This window comes from Chiloscyllium plagiosum, chromosome 3 (genome assembly GCF_004010195.1).
Source record: "Chiloscyllium plagiosum isolate BGI_BamShark_2017 chromosome 3, ASM401019v2, whole genome shotgun sequence".
Lineage (NCBI taxonomy): Eukaryota > Metazoa > Chordata > Chondrichthyes > Orectolobiformes > Hemiscylliidae > Chiloscyllium > Chiloscyllium plagiosum.
The window spans coordinates 63,128,229-63,147,557 of NC_057712.1; the positions used below are offsets into that span (position 1 = coordinate 63,128,229).

General features: G+C 38.9%; 1 protein-coding gene across 1 annotated transcript; it reads left to right on the forward strand.

The window, feature by feature from the left end:
* The first annotated feature begins 7,262 nt into the window (after positions 1–7,262).
* Positions 7,263–16,669, forward strand: LOC122548643 (trace amine-associated receptor 1-like). Its single transcript, XM_043687478.1, has 3 exons — positions 7,263–7,328; positions 8,339–8,360; positions 15,223–16,669. Exon 3 carries the CDS (start codon positions 15,356–15,358, stop codon positions 16,385–16,387), a length of 1,032 nt encoding a protein of 343 aa, XP_043543413.1. The 5' UTR covers positions 7,263–7,328; positions 8,339–8,360; positions 15,223–15,355; the 3' UTR covers positions 16,388–16,669.
* Positions 16,670–19,329: the final 2,660 nt, after the last annotated feature.

Genomic DNA, 19,329 nt, shown 5'->3' on the forward strand with positions numbered 1-19,329 from the left:
TGGTGACATCACTACTGACCGAACCAGTTGCTCCAAGGAGCTGCTAGACGGGGTCTGAAATAAAAGCATATTTGATAAAAAGAAAGTGCTGGAGCAACTCAGCAGATTAGGTTAGATTTCCCTACAGTGTGGAAACAGGCCTTTCAGCCCAACAAGTCCACACCGACCCTCTGAAGAGCAACCCACTCAGACCCATTCCCATACATTTACCCCTGACTAATGCATCTAACACTGCGGGCAATTTAGCATGGCTAATTCACCTAACCTGCACATCTTTGGATTGTGGGAGGAAACCGGAGCACCCAGAGGAAACCCACACAGACATGGGGAGAATGTGCAAACTCCACACAGACAGTTGCCTGAGGCAGGGATTGAAGCTGGGCCCCTGGTGCTGTGAGGCAGCAGTGTTAACCACTGAGCCACCGTGCTGGCAGCAACTGTGACGAAAGAAACAGAGTTAATGTTTGGAACTTCCTTTGTATTATATGTGAAGAAGACTGACTATTACTGATTTTCTCCAAACTTATACAGGCTGATTGAAATCTACTTATTAAATAGATAAAAACCTATTAGTGATTTTCACAACAGTACCTTAAGGCAAATGAAATTCTTTCAAAATCTAAATAGAATTGTAATGTAAGGAACCAGCAGTCAATGTGCCCCAAGCTCACTCTGCAAATAGCATTTTGATCTTGACCAGTTATCTTGTTTTATTTCAAGTTTAGTGACCCTTCATCGGAATGACGAGGGCTTACTGGACGCAAAATGTTGACGCAGGAATGTTAAGCCATTCCTGATGAAGGGCCTTTGCCCAAAATGTCGATTTTCCTGCTCCTCAGATGCTACCTGATGTGCTGTGCTTTTCCAGCACCACACTCTCAACTCTAATTTCCAGCATCTGCAGTCCTCACTTTTGCTAAATGTTAACTGTTGTTCTCCCTTGTGACCAACTGACAGACCAATGAATGTGTCTTATTACCATCCCTTTGTTATTTTACCTGTGTAGGGTGGAGGCATAGTCCAAGTCAAGTAACTTCACAGCACAAAGAGGGAATGAAACTCCATTGAGGGGTCTGCTGTACGAATCATTGGCACTTTCCAAAAAACCCCTTTTACACCCTGGCTCCTTGGTCTCTCAAAGGTAAATTGCCATTCCTCCATCACTCTCCTCATTGAGTCCTGCTAATCAGACTCTGCTGATACCTAGGACTTGGCTGTCAGTCTGGACTCCATAGGCTTGTCTTGATTGAGATGATGTGCAGTGCCAGGTATGGCAGCTGTTTGAACCTCTGTTGCTTTGACCATAGAACTGCCAGCTATCAGATTAACCAGCAGCTCTTTAAAGTGGGATTTCTTCCCCAGGTGGGGATGGAAGTATTGACCTTACACAATCAACACTGCTTCCAGTATACAATAACTGCAGGTAGGCGAAAGTGAGGACTGCAGATACTGGAGATCAGAGTCTAGATTAGAGTGGTGCTGGAAAAGCACAGCAGGTCCGGCAGCATCCAAGGAGCAGGAAATTCAATGTTTCAGGCAAAAGCCCTTCATCAGGAATGACCCCCTCGAGGGATAACACTGTTGCCCTTCTTCAAATTGTTACTATGAATCCTTGGCCACCTGACCATGCAGACATGTTTAGCATCATATCTGAAACAGTAGCTGCTCTGATAATGCAACAGCCCCTCAGTTTTGATTGGGAGGGAGCTTCTATTGACCCCAGATATGGATGCCATTTAACTGGGCGGGTAGAAAGAAGGACACCAAGCTGGGAATTTCCTTGATGGTAACTTGATGGAAGAGAAATGATACACAACTGAGACTATTATGTGAGCCTGTCAAATGGTGGATGTAGATGGTGGTGGTGCCTGCTCACCAAAAATCAGAACATATTTGTAGAATTTGCCAGCTCCTTTTTATAACAATACAGTTAAGGTTCTTTCTGTTGAGGACAACCTTTCCCCCAACCATTACACTCTAGGTGACATCTTCCTGGCATTTGCATTCCTGGAGAGCTGATTGTCCAAGATTGTTATTTGAAATGGATAATTTTCTTCTGACCACATGTCACTAGTGGAGGTCAGCAGGTACAGTAGCTACAGGCAGTTTAAAAAATTAAAATAAAACTGCGGATAAGTTCCTGAACCATCACTTTACAAAATAGAGTAAAACTAAACACTAAAGTGGAAATGAATTAAACTGGTTTACAGCCATAAACAACTAAAGGTCAACAGAATAGTGCTCTGGTCATTACACCATACTCCTCATAAATCCCACGTTGCCAGTCTCATAGATGAAGATACAGCAGAGACACTTAGAGCTCTACAAAACTACAAAAATAAATGAATAACATATGTTTTTAACTACTATGGAAATCTCAATCACTGTCTTACACTACCCTAGTTTTTGTAACTAACCCCAGACATTATTACCCGGGAGAGTTGGTAGCTGGCCAGGCTGGAACTCTTCTCGATGTTTTCACCACTCCTCCTGACATAGGGTACCTCCTGCAGTGTTAATCTTCAAAGTTCTGTTGAACAAAGGATATCTCAGGCTGCTTTATACCTTATTTGGAATTATCCATGCACGTGACCAATCCAGAATGTTTCATGCTTATTTGGTAGAGACAGCAGTTACTGATTTCCTACAATTTTGACTCTTTGCAGACTCGAATGACTCAGCGTAGTTTTACTCCCATAACAGCCCATTGTAAAGCCTCTTATTAGTCCCTGTGATCTTCAGCCCTATGCAACACTCATAAAGGTAGACCCATACCTCCAAACAAAAAGTTCGATTGAAGAAACACGTCACTACTCATTCAGTATCACTGGGTTGAAGTCCTGGAAAACTTCCCACAATCCCCCTCAATGTTTGGAAGTGCCACCACTAAATGGACTTTAGCAGTTCAAAAACGTAGTTCATTCTCTTGAGTAAATAGAGATGGGCAATATATGTTGGACCAACCAGCGATAGCCACATCCCATGAATTAATGGATAAAACAAACTAAATTAGTGCTAGTTAACCACCTTGCTAATGACAAGCAAATACAAAACACCAAAAGAGGACTGAAGAATGATGCAGCATGATATAGAATGCTGAGATATGAACACAGTTCAATAAACAGATTGGCATTTTGTTCAAATCCACTGCCTGAATTTAACCTGGTTTAGAAGACATACATTTCGGAAAACCCAATCCATTTTTATCCCACTGTGCTGTTGGAAATTATGCTTAACCTCCAGATGCTTTTGTGAAAGCACTCATATTGCAGATTGTTTTGTAAACTAAGTATACAATGGCACATTGTTCAGTTCTAAAATTACAAATTTTGACTCAATTCTTTGTGATATTTCTATCTCAAAATAACCAGGGGACCAATTCTTTACTTTTCCTTTTTTATAGAAGAGCTGTACTGAAGTGAGTTGTGGGTGGTACAGTGGTTAGCACTGCTGCCTCACAGCACCAGAGACCCGGGTTCAATTCCTGCCTCAGGCAACTGTCTGTGTGGAGTTGGCACATTCTCCCCGTGTCTGTGTGGGTTTCCTCCAGGTACTCTGGTTTCGTCCCACAGTCCAAAGATGTGCAGGCTAGGTGAAATGGCCATGCTAAATTGCCCGCAGTATTAGATGTAGGGGAATGGGTCTGGGTGGGTTGGTGTGGGCTTGTTGGCCCAAAGGGCCTGTTTCCACACTGTAAGTAATCTAATCTAATCCCAGCATTAGCTAACTCAGGACAACACACACACACACACACAGCATTGTTACAGCCTGTGTGTCCCATTTTCCTAATATAGCATACAATGAACCATTTCTAGTGGGCAATTACTTTTTAACAATGTTAAGCAATGGCAGAGCAAGAATTGCTTGAACTCATGGGTTCAAGCAGTACTGGAAACACAACAAACCTAACAAATTAATAGGGTGAAATCGAAAAAAGGATTGAACGAGTAGTAATTGAAGCAATACACTCATTCAATAAAGTTTAATGTTTATTGAATCAATAAAATGCCGACAAATAATTTTTAAACACAAGTGAGAAAGGGTTTTGTGAAGTGAAATAATGGAATTTAAAAAATAGTAAAGTTTTAGCTCAACTTGTCTGCATGTAGTCGTAACAGACTAATGAACTCCAGATAATCAATAACAGTGCACAAAATCTTACAGTTCCATGAGGAGATAGGGGGAATCAAGTGACGTTTTGCTTTATATTAGTTCACATGCTTAGAATCCAACACCTGGACAATCTGAGACATTAGAATTTTCACTGAGTTCCCCTTTTATCTTTGATAAAGGATTGATGGAAACTTTAGATGAATGATTCTAGTGCTGTAACGATTGACAATATTACACTGAAGGAGCCACATAAATGCTTTCAATTCAATAAAATAAATGTAACATCAGTTGAAGATAGTGCTGATATGTCTTTGAATACAAACTAACAGCACATTAACTAATCACTATATGTCCATGCAGCTCACACAAAAGTCAATCATCTTGCAGTGCAGTGATGAACTGAATCATTTTGGTCAGAAGGCTCTCAGTTCATTCCTTGCTTTGTATGGGCTTACTTGTTCTTGGTCAAGGCAGCTTCAATCAGCCTGAGTCTAAAGAGAGAGGAAGGAGAAACCTAACTCAATACCAGTAATCATGTGACTTGTACAAAAGAACTGAAATATTAGATGCAAAATTGGGATTTTGCACTTTGGTGTGAACCTTGTCAGTCTAGGTATTTTCACGGTGTTGGACTCATAGCGTATACGATTTTCCAACTATCATAAACACTCATTACTGCCGACACTGATAGTGGGAGGGGGGGTGGGGAGCATAGTTATTTCTCTCAACTGGACTGGACTGAGGAATTAAATACCACAAAGAAAAATCGAACCTTGCTAAAAGAACAGCTGTAGCTTACATTTTGCGTTAAAACAATCAATTGAGTTGAGATGCATTTTGTACATTAAAAACAAGAACAGAAATACTGTGTGCAATTCTGGTCTCCCTCCTATAGGAAAGATGTTGTGAAACTTGAAAGAGTTCAGAAAAGATTTACTAGGATTTTGCCAGGGTTGGACGGCTTGAGTTATAGGGAGAGGTTGGGATTGTTTTCACTGGAGTGTTGGAGGCTGAGGGCTGACCTTATAGAGGTTTATAAAATCATGACGGGCATGGATGGAGTAAATAGGCAAGGTCTTTTCCCTGGGTGGGGGATTCCAGAACTAGAGGGCATAGGTTTAAGGTGAGAGGGGAAGGATTTCAAAGGGATCTAAGGAGCAATTTTTTCATGCAGAGGCTGGTGCATGTCTGCAATGAGCTGCCAAGGGAAGTGGTGGAGGCTGGTACAATTACAACATTTAAAAGGCATCTGGATGGGTATATAAATAGGAAGAGTTTAGAGGGATATGGGCCAAATGCAGGCAAATGGGACTAGAATAATTTAGGATATCTGGTCGACATGGATGAATTTGACAGAAGGGTCTATTTCTGTGCTTTACATCTTGATGATTCTATGACTCTAAATATGTAAAAAAAATTGTACAGAAAATAACTGCAGATGCTGGAAATTAGAAACAAAAACAGAAATTGCTGGAAAGGTTCAGCAGGTCTGGCAGCATCTGTGGAGAGAAAACAGAGTTAATGTTTCTGAGGAAGGGTCAGTGGATCCAAAATGTTAACTCTGATTTCTCTCCACAGATGCTACTGACCTGTTGAGCTTTTCCAGAAATTTCTGTCTTTGTTGCACAGAAAATTGCTGTTTTTCTCTCCGTGCAACATGACTGTTCCACTTTCTCACCAACAACAATCAGTAAAAGACAGTCTTGCTCATTTCAAATGTGAATGAAAAATACACTGACAAATTGCCACTATTTCATTTCTTGTCATTGTAAATTCAGTTTCCAAATTAGATATTTTAATATAGACATCATGTTCGTCAATCCAAACTTCAGAGGGATTAAGTTGTTTAACTGTTAATATCTCTTCATAATTGTGTATGGTTGACAAAGCGCCAAACAGGGCGTTCATTTCTCATAAGCACCAATCCATGATTTTTATTTGACAGTGGTGATAGATCATGGAGCTTTCACAGCAGACATTAGGTCTATGACTGTTATTAAGCATCTATCTCTTCTAATCGCATTTTCCAGAACTTACTCCGTAACCTTGGACGTTATAGTAATATCGAATATGATGAGATTAGATTCCCTACAGGCCCTTTGGCCCAGCAAGTCCACACTGACCCTGGGAAGAGCAACCCACCCAGACCCATTTCCCTCTCTCTAATGCACCTAACACAATGGGCAATTTAACATGGCCAATTCACCTGAGGTAGGAAACCTGAGCACCCGGAGGAAACCTACAGGGACAATGTGCTAACTCCACACAGGCAGACACCCGAGGCTGGAATCGAACCTGGTGCTGTGAGGCAGCAGTGCTAACCACCGAGCCACCGCGCTGCCCGAGTTTAGTTTGTTTCTCCCTTCAGTTCACGGAACAAAAATGAACTTCGAGCACTAAACGAAAGTTGATGTACTGGGAAAACAACGCATAAGTTGCAAGTAGACCAGTTTTGAAGAAAGGCTACGCAAGTTATAATGTAATGAAATGTTCCCTAAGAATTTCCCATTTTGACTTGGGACAGTTGATTCGATTTCTATTGTGAGCATTGTTAATAAGTACGTAAAACAGTTCGAAAGAATAGTAAAACTGATTGCATTTCGTATATACACAAATTTAAAGAATTATGCAAAACATTGCACAACTTATTTGTACTCCTATTTCCTACAAATTCAACACAATATATTGTGGAACGCTACATTAAGCTGTGACAAAGCTCTTTTAAGTGCATCATTAACTTACCGATGATTTTAGAACATTTTAACAGAGGCTCCCTTCATAGCAATACCTCACCACACACCAAACGCGACCAATCTTCTGTCACCGAGCTGCCCAACAGTTGTTAGGCTGCTGAATTCTTTTTTATTACTTCCTGGTGAAGTTGACTAGTGTATTTCTATTTGCATGTTTATCTCCAGACCATTAATTTTCCAGTCCTAAGGATTGGGCGGGATCATTGAATAAATTGAATTTGAATTGTGATTCTGGGTCATTATTGGTGATGGCAGCTCTGGAGGAGACCTGAATAATTAGTAATGTCAGTAACTATTTCTGCTTTATACAGTTTCGGAATGTCTTGGATTTGTGATAGTTAGTGAGAAAGCTGCTTAATTTTTGAACCATATTCTGGGTTCGTAGGCAAACAATAAATTGTTCACAAAACACTGGTCATTAGTTTTGGGCGATAACCGATCCAGGAAACAGCAACTCCCACCGTAAGTTTCTTTTTGCTTTTTCATTTCGGTGTTGAACAAATTCTTTGGATTCTGGTTCACGTGTTAGGCTTTAAAGCCCAAATCACCCTTTTTGTCGTTGATGCGGTGCACGAATTGTTCGTCTTTGTTTGGAAAGCATTCATATCGCAGACAGATTTGAGTGTGAAAGCTAAATACAAACAGAAAGCACCGTGACTGTGTTCTGTCTTTATAGCGTTTCACATCCTCGTAAGCAGAGGGTAACACAGAATCGACCTTTACCAACCCAAAACGCAATAAACATTTATTTGCACCATTATTCCTTTCACGTAGATATTATCTCCCAGGAAAATACTTTTCTACACTTACCTTATGATTCCTTTGTGCTCCACGTTTCCCGTTTAGTAGCTCCGATGCATTTCGTCCATTTGGAAGGAATTTTTTTGTTGTCTTGGAGTTCTTCCAACCTTGACATCTGTATTAGCAGTTTGCTGTCTCAATTTTTGTGCCCCATTTAACTGATCTTCAAACATAAGGAAAATAGCCCTTTGTCAGTAATTTATTGTACTTAATTTAGAGCACTTAATTTGGTGGCAGCAGGCTATATAAGGTAAAGTTGAAAATAATTCTGGATTTTAGTAAGTTTGGTTGTAGGAGGGATTGAGACATTTGGTGGTTGAGGTAATATTTATGTTTGGCAATATTTAATAGAGATCTAAACAATATGACTTTGATTGTACCTATTCTTGTTAGCTCTTGTATCAGAAATGGTTATACTAACTATTGGCTAGAATATATGTTGCTCTGGCAATGTTGATTTGATCCTTCATCACTCAGAGATGACCATTCATCCTGATGTTTCCAATTATATCTGATACTAATATCATAATTTCAATTCCTATATTATTGCACACAGTTGGGTTAGACTTAACTGGAAAATGTTTGCCATTAAGTGTTGAATGTTGTTGCAATGGCTCTTATTTATGACAAACCAGAGGGGATGGTAATAACCTTTTCTGTTTATTTTCCAGGCTGAAAAAATATCACCCCTGGGTAAGAGTGCACAAGCAGTGGGCCCTAACATGCTGTCTATTATCAAGTTCAGGATGCTGAGTGATGTCCCCAGTGCAGAGATGATAATCTTTAATCCCTGCTGTAGCTGTGCTTGGAGCTAGAATCATAGTTATAATAATTGGTCAACTGTTGAGACCATTCAAATTTGCTATATAAATAGCTGGTGAAAATCACTAAGAGGCAATTAGTGTTAGTGAAGGTGTGAGACAGAAATGCTGGTGTTGATGGTGAGTGCTCTGTTCTGATATTATCAGAAGCAACAATGAAACCCTAACAGTTTTATATTTTGCATGTCTGATTTCCTAGCTGAAACTTCAGATTAATTGAAAGATTTATTTTCACTGCTATAATCACTTGAATCACGATGAAAGGCAGTAACCAAGAAATTAAGATTAAGTGTTCTATTTGAAGATAATTTAAGTATATATTTTAATATAAGTAAGAATATGTTTTGCGTAAATTTACCTTTCCCAGCAGAAATGCTAAATATCAGTGAACAGTTTAAAGTCTTCTGATCTTTTAAACTACTTTTCTTCTTTCGAATGTTGATTTTTTTTTCTCATCTTGGGTTTGGTACATTAACAAAAAGGTACTAAGATGTTAATACTTTTACTCAGTGTATTTCCCAGCAAGCTCCTGCCCAAGTAATAGCTTCAGTGAATCAGAAAGAGAGAAAATGCACAAGTCATAGAACCTCCAGCTTTTATAGAGAATTGGAGTTTTAAATTATTGAGTTAGATACAGAATGTTTTATACTCAATTTTAATTCCATTATACCAGACAGAATTATAGAATCTATACAGTGCAGAAAATGGCCATTCGGTCTAGGAAGTCTGCCCTGATCCTCTGAACAGCCTCCCATCTCTGCTTTTACCCACCTAACTTACAGATCCCTTGACACAACGGGGCAATATGTTTTAACATGGCCAATCCACCAACTCCACACATTTTTGGACAGTGGAAGGAAACTGGAGCACTCTGAGGAAACCCATGCAGACACAAGGAGAACATGCAAACTCCACACAGACAGTCGCTCAAAGCTGGAATCGAACCTGGATTCCTATGAGACAGAAATGCTAACCACTAAGCCACCATGCTGCTTCTTGTCACAGTCAATGTTATAATTAAATAGATAAAATTATAATGTGCACCATATATACTCCCGTAAAATTTAATTTTTCGGACTATTTTTTAGAGTTAAATTTATGGGGTTGACTATTACAGGAATACTAAATTTTGGGGGGCTGAATTAATTCTACAATCCAAAATACCTACCATTAGCAGAAGCCTAATTGATCTCTAAATGAATATAGAAAAACAAACTACAAGGAATTACAATAATTCCATGAGTGCAACATGGAAACTGAACTCAGCTGAATACACACAAAGGGAGGTTATCACCTGACTCTGACCTGATGCATCTTAAATTTTCGTGCCAAATTTTTCCATTCCCTTCCATTTTCTCTCGTCTACTATTGTTTTAGTTTTTCAAAGTAACATTTTAAGCTTTTATTTCTGATAAAAAAATTCAGACATTTGACTCTCATACAATCATGAGAAATCGTCAACAGCTACATGGTAATTATAGTGAAGTAAATGCATACAGGTCTATTTCATAAAGGAAATGATGGTGTGATAAACTTTGTATTACACCACTTACACTATTTATAGTGCTCATTCGACAATGAACTTAAGAAAGTCTAATGTTGGCATGTATTGTACATAAAAACACATAATAGCATGAAAACATTTATGTACAGGATAATACATTGACTCACAAATGTTGATCTGTTATCTGTGAAGAACTAGGGTTGACCATTACGCAAGATGTATGAAAAATTCCAGAAAATTTAGCCAAAAATATGTGGGCGGTTTTTACATGAGAATGACTTGTACTCGAGTATATTTGGTAGTTATAGGATAGTTGTGCCCTGTTGACACACTTGGCTGATCTACTGATAATAACTGTGAATGTGCCAGTATTGTCTGGCATATAATGGGCAATGTCTCTAATGTGCCTTTCCAACTTAGTCTTCAATCTGCTTTCTGCTGCTCACTCCAGCAACAATTGTTCGAACACTCAATTTTTCTAAACCTACAATTAAAGTGATCACGACTATGTGACCTAAGCTGTATATTTTCCATGGTAAATGACTTTGTAGGAATTTTGATCTTAATGGAATGGAGGCATGAAGTATTCACCATCATTAAAAACCATTGAATAATCCATAAAATTCGCATCACCTATGGCTCATGAGTTTAAAAAAAATGAATTTGGATTTTCTTAGCTGTTTTTATGTCGACTGATCACCTAACTTCAGAGTGAATGGGTGGAGATGGAGTTGAACAAAAGTGAGGACTGCAGATGCTGGAGATCAGAGACAAGATTAGAGTGGTGCTAGAAAGGCACACAGGTCAGGCAGCATCTGAGGAGCAGGAAAATCGACATTTCGGGCAAGAGCCTGCTAGAAAAGCACAGCAGGTCAGGCAGCATCTGAGGAGCAGGAAAATCGACATTTCGGGCAAGAGCCCTTCATCAGGAGCTGAGAGCATTGTGAAAGGTGTGGTTAAACAAGCGGTTATGTGTGGCAGGCCAAGACAGGACAGAAGAGAAGCTGATAATGTGAGGTGATAATGAGAGCTGAGGGTAGTCCATGCTGAAGGCAGACCACACAATAGGTCCGAGAGTGGGTGAAAAAGCATTGGCTTTACTACATCATAACAAGACTAGGTGTGGGGGTGGGGGAAAAACAGACAAGGATGGAATCAGGATCTAAAGTTATTGTAGTAATGTTGAGTCCTAGAAGTTGCAAGGCCCCCAAGCAGAAAATGAAATGTTGTTCTTTGAGCTTGTGCTGAGACTTGCTGGAAAACCACAGCAGCTCTGTGGTAGAAATGCTGGCTAGGGAAATGGTGGTGAGTTGATATGGCAGGCGACTGGAAGTTCTGAATCATTATCAGTTATTCAGCTTCTCTATTGTGCTGGCCTGCCATCTATAACCCCCTCATTTATCTGTGCCTTTCATTTTGCCTCCATCTTCCTCTATTCATTCAGCTCTCCTCCCACCCCTCATTTATCCAACAACCCCCTCCCTCCCCACTCCGCTGCCAAGTTCATCCTCAGCATAAACACCAGTTTTTACTAGCTGCTATTAGTTCTGATGAAGGGTCGCCAGATTCAAAATGTTAACTCTGCTTTCTTCTCGCAAATGCAGCCAGACCACTTGAGTTTCACCAGCAATTACTGTTTTTGTTTCAGTTCTCCAGCATCTGCAGATCTTCGTTTTAGTTGAGGTTGGGGTCCATTCAGCCTTGATCTTGGTGAATGGCAGGGCAGGTTTAAGGAGCAGATTGGCCTACTCCCGTTCTTATTTCTTATGTCTCTGCATTTTTATCTGTTACTCTGAATGCATGCATTCTAGCAATTAACCATAATTAGTCTGAATTGTTAAATTGATGCAGTTTAACTCGATAGGAGATATCAAGCCCCTAATGCCTTCTGGTAATTACACAAAACAGGATCACTTTCTCTTATATATGCGCACAAAGTCATTTTAGTTTAAACATTGAACTATCAAACTGACAGATCTACAGACAGTTTAGAAATGGGAATAATTTCAGGTGGAGTCTGCCAATTCACTATCATCATTATGCACTACCCTGCACAACAGCCATTTACTGGGTGGACTTTTCCAAATCAACCCATTCAGAGATATTATTGTACACCTCTGGAGGTGATGCAACTCAAACCAAGGCCTCTTGGCATAGACTAAACTGATCCCTACTGTACATCTGATCTATTTTTTGCATTCCATTTAATTGCTGACCCCATAGTGGTAGATAATTGTCAATGTTCAAACCACTGAAGAGGAGAAAAGTTATAGTACTTAGAGGAGGCCTTTCAGCCAGTGCAAACACAATGGGCTAAATAAATTAGCCACCCATTCTAATCCCACTTGCCAGCACATGGTCCATAGTCTTGCAGGTTAAAGTGATTTAGGCACAGATCAAGGTTCATTTTACATGAGTTGAAGATTTTAACCTCAATCACCAAATTGGACAATGAATTCCAACTATCCCTAATCCTCTGGATGATAAAGGTTTTTCCTCATGTCCCCTCTAATCCTTCTGTCAGTAAAGGTGTCCTTCCTGGTAGTTAACCTCTCTACTACGGGAAACTAGTCTTCCCTGTCCACTCTGTCCAAGCCTCCAGTTAAGTGACCTTGATTAAGTTACCCATTAGCCTTCCCTGCTAAGAAAAAACAATTTTGTTCTATTCAACCTTTCCTCATCCTGAAAAATTCACACCCTGGCAATATTCTCTAGAGCTATTATCTTTCCATAATGTGGTGACAAAGAGCTGGACACAAATTCCAGCTGTGTCCTGACCAGCACCTTATATTGTTCCAGAAGTACATTCCTGTTTTTTTTTAGATTAGATTAGATTCCCTATAGTGTGGAAACAGACCCTTTGGCCCAACCGACCCTCCGAAGTGCAACCCACCCCCTCTGACGAACGCACCTAACAATAAGGACAATTTAGCATGGCCAATTCACCTGGCTGGCACAGCTTTGGATTGTGGGAGGAAACCCATGCAGACACAGGGAGAACGTGCAAACTCCACACAGGCAGTTGCCCGAGACTGGAATTGAACCTAGGTCCCTGCTACTGTGAGGCAGCAGTGCTAACCACTGAGCCACCGTGCCACCATTTGGTATTCAATGCATTACCTCCTGAAGAAAGGCATCCCATATGTCATTTTCAGCAACTTACCTACCGGTCCTATCACAATCAGGGGCCTGTGGACATGCTCCTGAGGGTTTCTCATGTGCTCTACTTCTCTCAATATCCACTTGTTTATTGTGTATTCCCTTGTTTTGTTTGCCCTCAATACATAATACAAATGCACATTTCTCAAAGTTGAATTCCATTTTGCTACTTTTCAGCCTGCTCAGGTAAATTACTGATGAAATTTTCCTGTAGTTAACAGCATTCCTGTGTACTATAAAGTACATGTCTACCTTTTCTGTTGAGCCACATGGAACACCTTTGAAAAACATTTGAGCAGTAAGCTGTTGTGGCTATTTGAACTAATTGAATTTTCATCCCATCAATTTCAATGGAATGTCCTTCAGGGTTGTTTGACAATAGACATGCATTTTTTATGTTATTACTAGCCAGGTGACTGCGTTCCCCCCCCCCCCCCCCCCCACTTTGTGGTATCTATATTTTTCAAAATACGTTCTGAATGCCTTTAAAAATGTGCATATAAGGATGTAAAATTGACTTATTGTTGAGAATTGAAAAAATACAGCCAAGGAATTGGATCTGGTCCAGAGAATATCTAATACACAATGCTAAATGATAGAGCTCCTAGGATAGATTGAAACAACTAGGGTGTTTTAATAGGTTAAATGCAGACTTTAAAGCAGAGACGATTGAGATTTATAAAACTATAATGAAGGCAATGGATTCCAAACTGATGGATAGTTTATTTGAATTTAATACAGGTGCAGATGAACATACAGACATATGAATAAGGAGCAGGGGAATGCCAATTGGCTCCTTAACCTTGCTCTGCCATTCAATAATTGATTATTCCACAATTTCACCCATCCTTGATAACATTTCATCCACTTGTTGATCAAAAATATTTAAACAATAAAAGTATTCAACAACTCTGTTTCGGCCACCTTTTGAGAAAGAGAGTTCTGAAGAGTCATAGCCCACTGAGAAAAAAGCAATTCCCCTCATCTTCGTTTTAAATCGGTGACCACTTATTTTTTATGCTTAGTTTAGAATAAGCATAACCTGTTCAAACTTTCCACAAAGGACAGCACATCAACTCAACACAGCCACCCATTCAATAGATAAATTTTCTTTGAATTGTTTGCCTTTCCTTAGACTGATACTGTGCACGGTAATACCAGATGTTGTGTCATCAATGCTCGCAGAGCTGAACCATAATCACCACCTACTCCCATCTTTTACATTCAATTACTCATAATAAATGGTATCATTCTATTAACTTTTCTAAAGGATAGTTCAGAGTCATGAATATAAAATTTGAAAAATGTCCCCTTTTTGACTGAGAATGTGGTAAACACAAGACCAGGAGGTGACAATGGCTCTTGGCAAGGTGCGAACACTGGGTTTCACTTATCTGATCATATTCTACTCCCCTGATGAAAACAACCTAGTAGTCAGCTGGAAGCAGGTCTTTGAGGATGGTACAGTGGCTGAGTGGTTAGCACTGCTGCCTTACAGTACCAGTAATCTGGGTTCAATTCCAGCGTCAGGCTGTGTGAAGTTTGCACATTTTCTACGGGTGTGCGAGGGTTTCTTCCCGGTGCTCCAGTTTCCTCCCACAGCCCAAAGGGCTGCAGGTTAGGTGGATTGGCCATGCTAAATTGCCCATAGTATCCAAGGATGTGTGGGCTAGATGGGTTAGCAATGGGAAATGCAGGATTACAGGGATAGGTGGGGGCTGGTTCTGGGTTTGGGTGGGATACTGTTTGGAGGATCAGTAGGGACTCAATGGGCTGAATAGCCTGCTTCTGATTGATTAGATGCATTTGCTAGTGACTGGGGTGGTGTGGGGTGAGTGTCTGAGATTTGCATGAGGAACATGTGGCACAAAATTATTCCTTGACACTATCCACTGATACAAAATATATGTTCTATAAAATAACGCAAATAGAACAAATTTCTACACTTCTAAATGACACCTACACTTAAGAAAACAACGTTGTGAAATGTTGGGATAGCTCTTCAAATTATGTGAACTGCAATCTGAAACAACTGTTCCTTTTTGAAAGCTTTGATATTCTCTGTTTGCAGATGGAAATGAAGGTTGTTGAAAAGGATGAATCAGTGATCTTCTGGAATTAGAAAAGACATTTAGGAAAGGACTTGCTGGTTTTTGAAGCTATAACAACAACACAAAGACCAAGCACCTTGAAAGAAAACTAAAATGAATTCTAGCCTCAGGAGCACAGAAACGGTTGAATATTGCTACAGTTTTGCGGAGCAGTCTTGCATGAAAGCCAACCGATCAAATGGCCTCCGAGTATCCCTTTATCTGTTTGGTGTGGTGGCAATTCTGGTGACAGTAGTTGGTAATATGTTGGTGATCATTTCAATCTCGCATTTCAAAAAACTCCACACACCCACTAATTATCTAATTCTTTCGTTGGCAGTTGCGGATTTTCTGCTTGGATGTATGGTTATGCCGTACAGTTTGGTGAGATCTATAGAAAACTGTTGGTACTTAGGGGAAATGTTTTGCAAACTTCAATCAAGCTTTGATTTTATGCTTTGTGCAGCATCAATATTCCACCTGTGCTTTATCTCTATTGATCGATATTATGCAGTATGTGACCCGCTGAAATACAAGACCAGAATCACACTTCAAATTGTCCTCATGATGATCTTCACCAGTTGGATTCTTTCAGCATTTGTCGGTTTTGGCATGATATGTTTAGAACTGAATTTAATTGAAATTAGGGATTTCTATTACCGACAAATTTATTGTTATGGTGGCTGTATACTGCTGATGGGGAAATTCTGTTCAGTGATTTATTCACTAATTTCTTTTTACCTCCCAGGATTTATAATGCTGTGTATTTATACGAAGATTTACTTTGTAGCTACAAAACAAGCTCGAGCCATTAATGACATTGCAAGGCAAACCCAAGCTATCAAAGACAGTAAAAACATAAGTTCCCAGACAAGTGAAAGAAAAGCTGCAAAAACTCTTGGAATAGTGATGGGTGTATTTTTAATTTGCTGGTCTCCATATTTCACTTCTAATTTCATAGACCCTTTCATTGAACACTCAACCCCACGCATTATGTTTGATCTCTTTTTTTGGTTTGGATATTTAAATTCTGCATTTAACCCAGTGATCTATGCATTTTTTTATTCTTGGTTCAGAAAAGCCCTAAAAAATATGTTAACCTTTAAAATATTTACAACTGATTCCTCAAGAATAAATCTATTTTAAGTTAATTACATCAAAATAGTGTAAAGTTTGTGAAGCTAGAAAGGAAGGTGCTGCTGTTCTTAATATAGTTTCTTTTTACATTTCTATAATTTATTATTTTATCTCAATGTGCTTTGCAATTATATCTTTGAAATATATAAAATGAGTTGTTGCAATGAATACCATCAAGTTCAATTGGTTATCAGCTGCAAGGATTTGTCAAATGTGATTCAAGTGTTTTGAAATAATATGAAAAGTGATTATGGTGTTGTATTATGATCTTCTACATGAATAAAAGTCTCCTTTCACCTCATTATGAAAGATATATGAAGTTTCCACTTGCATATTCAGTTTGTTTGCACTGCTGTTCAAACGTTGCTCAGTTGGCAAGGTTTTAATTTCTGTTTTTGAACATGTGTTTTACATATACCCCATCATCTACATATTAAATATCCCTCCAATCTTCTTGCAGTAACTTTGTTGGAAGTACTGTGGAAATCCTGAAATAATTGAAACTCTCTTTCATCAGCTGAGCATTTCACTTTTAGCAGTGATCCGATGCTCCTGGAAGAGGAGGGACACTTATGATAGTTCGGTGTGGTCAGGTTCATTAATATATTTTAGGCAGGATTCCTAGTCACCTAAAGGGACTCCCTTCAAAGGCAAATTAAAGATTGGCTGTAACACATCTCTGGAACTCTAGCAATGATGAATGGACCAGTTTTCTTGGTGAAGCTTTACACAAAATAGTCTTATTTTTAAAAAAAATATTAATCCTAAACTTTAAATATATTAAAGTCAGTCCAATAATTGTACATGCAGGACATCAGGGATAAATAGACATCCATCATGCTCAGAGACATAATGACATAAATGATGGCAACTATATTTGACACATTTGACAAGTGCCATATGTTTGACCATAAAATGGGTAGGCAATTTTTACAACCACAACAAGAACATTTTGAAATAACAAGTGAGAGTTTGGATTCAATAGGGAAACTCTGATTTGCTGTATATTCAGTTATATTGGAGGTTTGGCATAATACAGGCAGAAAATTAGGGACAAAATCTTGCCATACACTTCAGTAAGAATAGAATATAGAAGTGCCACTGTTTGAGATATATTAAATCAAGTCTGTTCAGCTGGGCATTAAAAATCCCAACATATCTCACCATTCCTGTTGTCAGTATAAACTGCTGCACAAATAAAGCTGTCACTTCTCGATTTACACTGAGCCAAGGAAACTGGGATTGGATTCTTTTCAAGATTAGATTCCATACAGTGTAGAAACAGATCCTTCAGCCCAACAAGTCCACACTGGCCCTCTGAAGAGCAGCCCACCCAGACCCATCACCCTCTGATTAATGCACCTAACACTCCAGGCAATTTAGCATGGCCAATCCACCTGATCTGTACATCTTTGGATTGTGGGAGGAAAATCACAGAGAGAATGTGCAAACTCCACACAGACAGCTGCCCAAGGCTAGAATTGAACCCGGGTTGCTGGCATTGCAAGGTTGCAGTGCTAACCACTGAGCCACCATGCCAATTTGTTTAGCTAGCAGTAACAATGAAACAAAAGCTTGCTGTATGATTTCTGAAAGTAGCATCCAATTATTGAATGATTTTTTTTTAAAGGTCCATTCTGTTTACTGACAGAATTTCAGCCATGTTCTTGTTCTTGTAAAATTTTAGCCTGAACCTCCACTACAACAAAGCCAACAGCTTAAATGATTAATGCAATTCACTCAGTTTGTTGGTCTTCATTTTTCCCATGTGGAGTGCTGTAATGAACTCCGTATCACTTTTATATTAGGACACTTAGAAGTACTACATTCTTATTTCAAGGCCATTGCTTATCATATATGATTATGTAACTAGTAAAGTGGGACATTTACAGTTTCACTTACACAAGTGGAAATTCACCACCTGTCTCATAAGCTCATTCATTTCTTTGATCTGTGAAGCAACAGTATGCTTAAAATAGCAAAACGTCTTCCAACTTATTTTAATTCTAATGATTAATGACCTGTTAATTTTCAATATTCTATATAAGGTTGGGAAACTCCACAAAAACTTTGGTGAGTCCACTACTTTTTAATTACTCAATGTAAGCACATATCCGTTGGCAACATGCACACTTATTCAATTCACATGAAATTATTCGCATTCCTTTGCACCAGCTTGCTCCATTGCAGATTATCTCACACTATTTATTGTTCAATTTTATGAAGTTATTACACAAGGTGATTTTGATATTCCCTCAAATACATATCATAAATGCTCATTATGTCACTTAACCTTTAATAATATCTAAATGAATCTAAACTCACATATACTGTATGTGACTGCAATAACCAAAGAGAAAAGAAATTTCAATGAGTTGGAGGTTATATCCTGCAAAGATATTATTTGTTCAATGAAGGAAACCGGATTCACATTGTTGTTGATAAATATGACATCTCTCTGTTGCAAATAATATTGTAAAGTAATCCTATGTAATAGGTTAATTGTCTGATAACTTATTACTTATCTAGTTATCCACTAACAATAACAAGATTCATTATTCCCTCAAAGCATCTTATCCTAAATTAATCCACTTGGAGTGGAAGTAAAGTGAATCACTTGGAACGCATGTTCAGTTATCAAAGTAGACTAGTTTCTTAAGAATAAACAACATAGCTGCCACTTCACATTACAACAATCATTCTTGATGATGGATATTATTTTTGTTTACTATTGTGCAATACCCTGCATCTTCCCTTTGTTGTTTTTACTCTCCAAATGGTTTACTTTTCAGTCTCTGTTCATCTTTTGGTTTTGTTCTATTTGCAAACACTAAGTTTTAATACTTCACCTTACAACAGAAAATAATGTTTCTTGGAACATAATTAGATTCACAGTTTACATTTTTCCATGAATGCTTTTTCAGCTGATTTCCAGCAAATAAAGTGTTAAT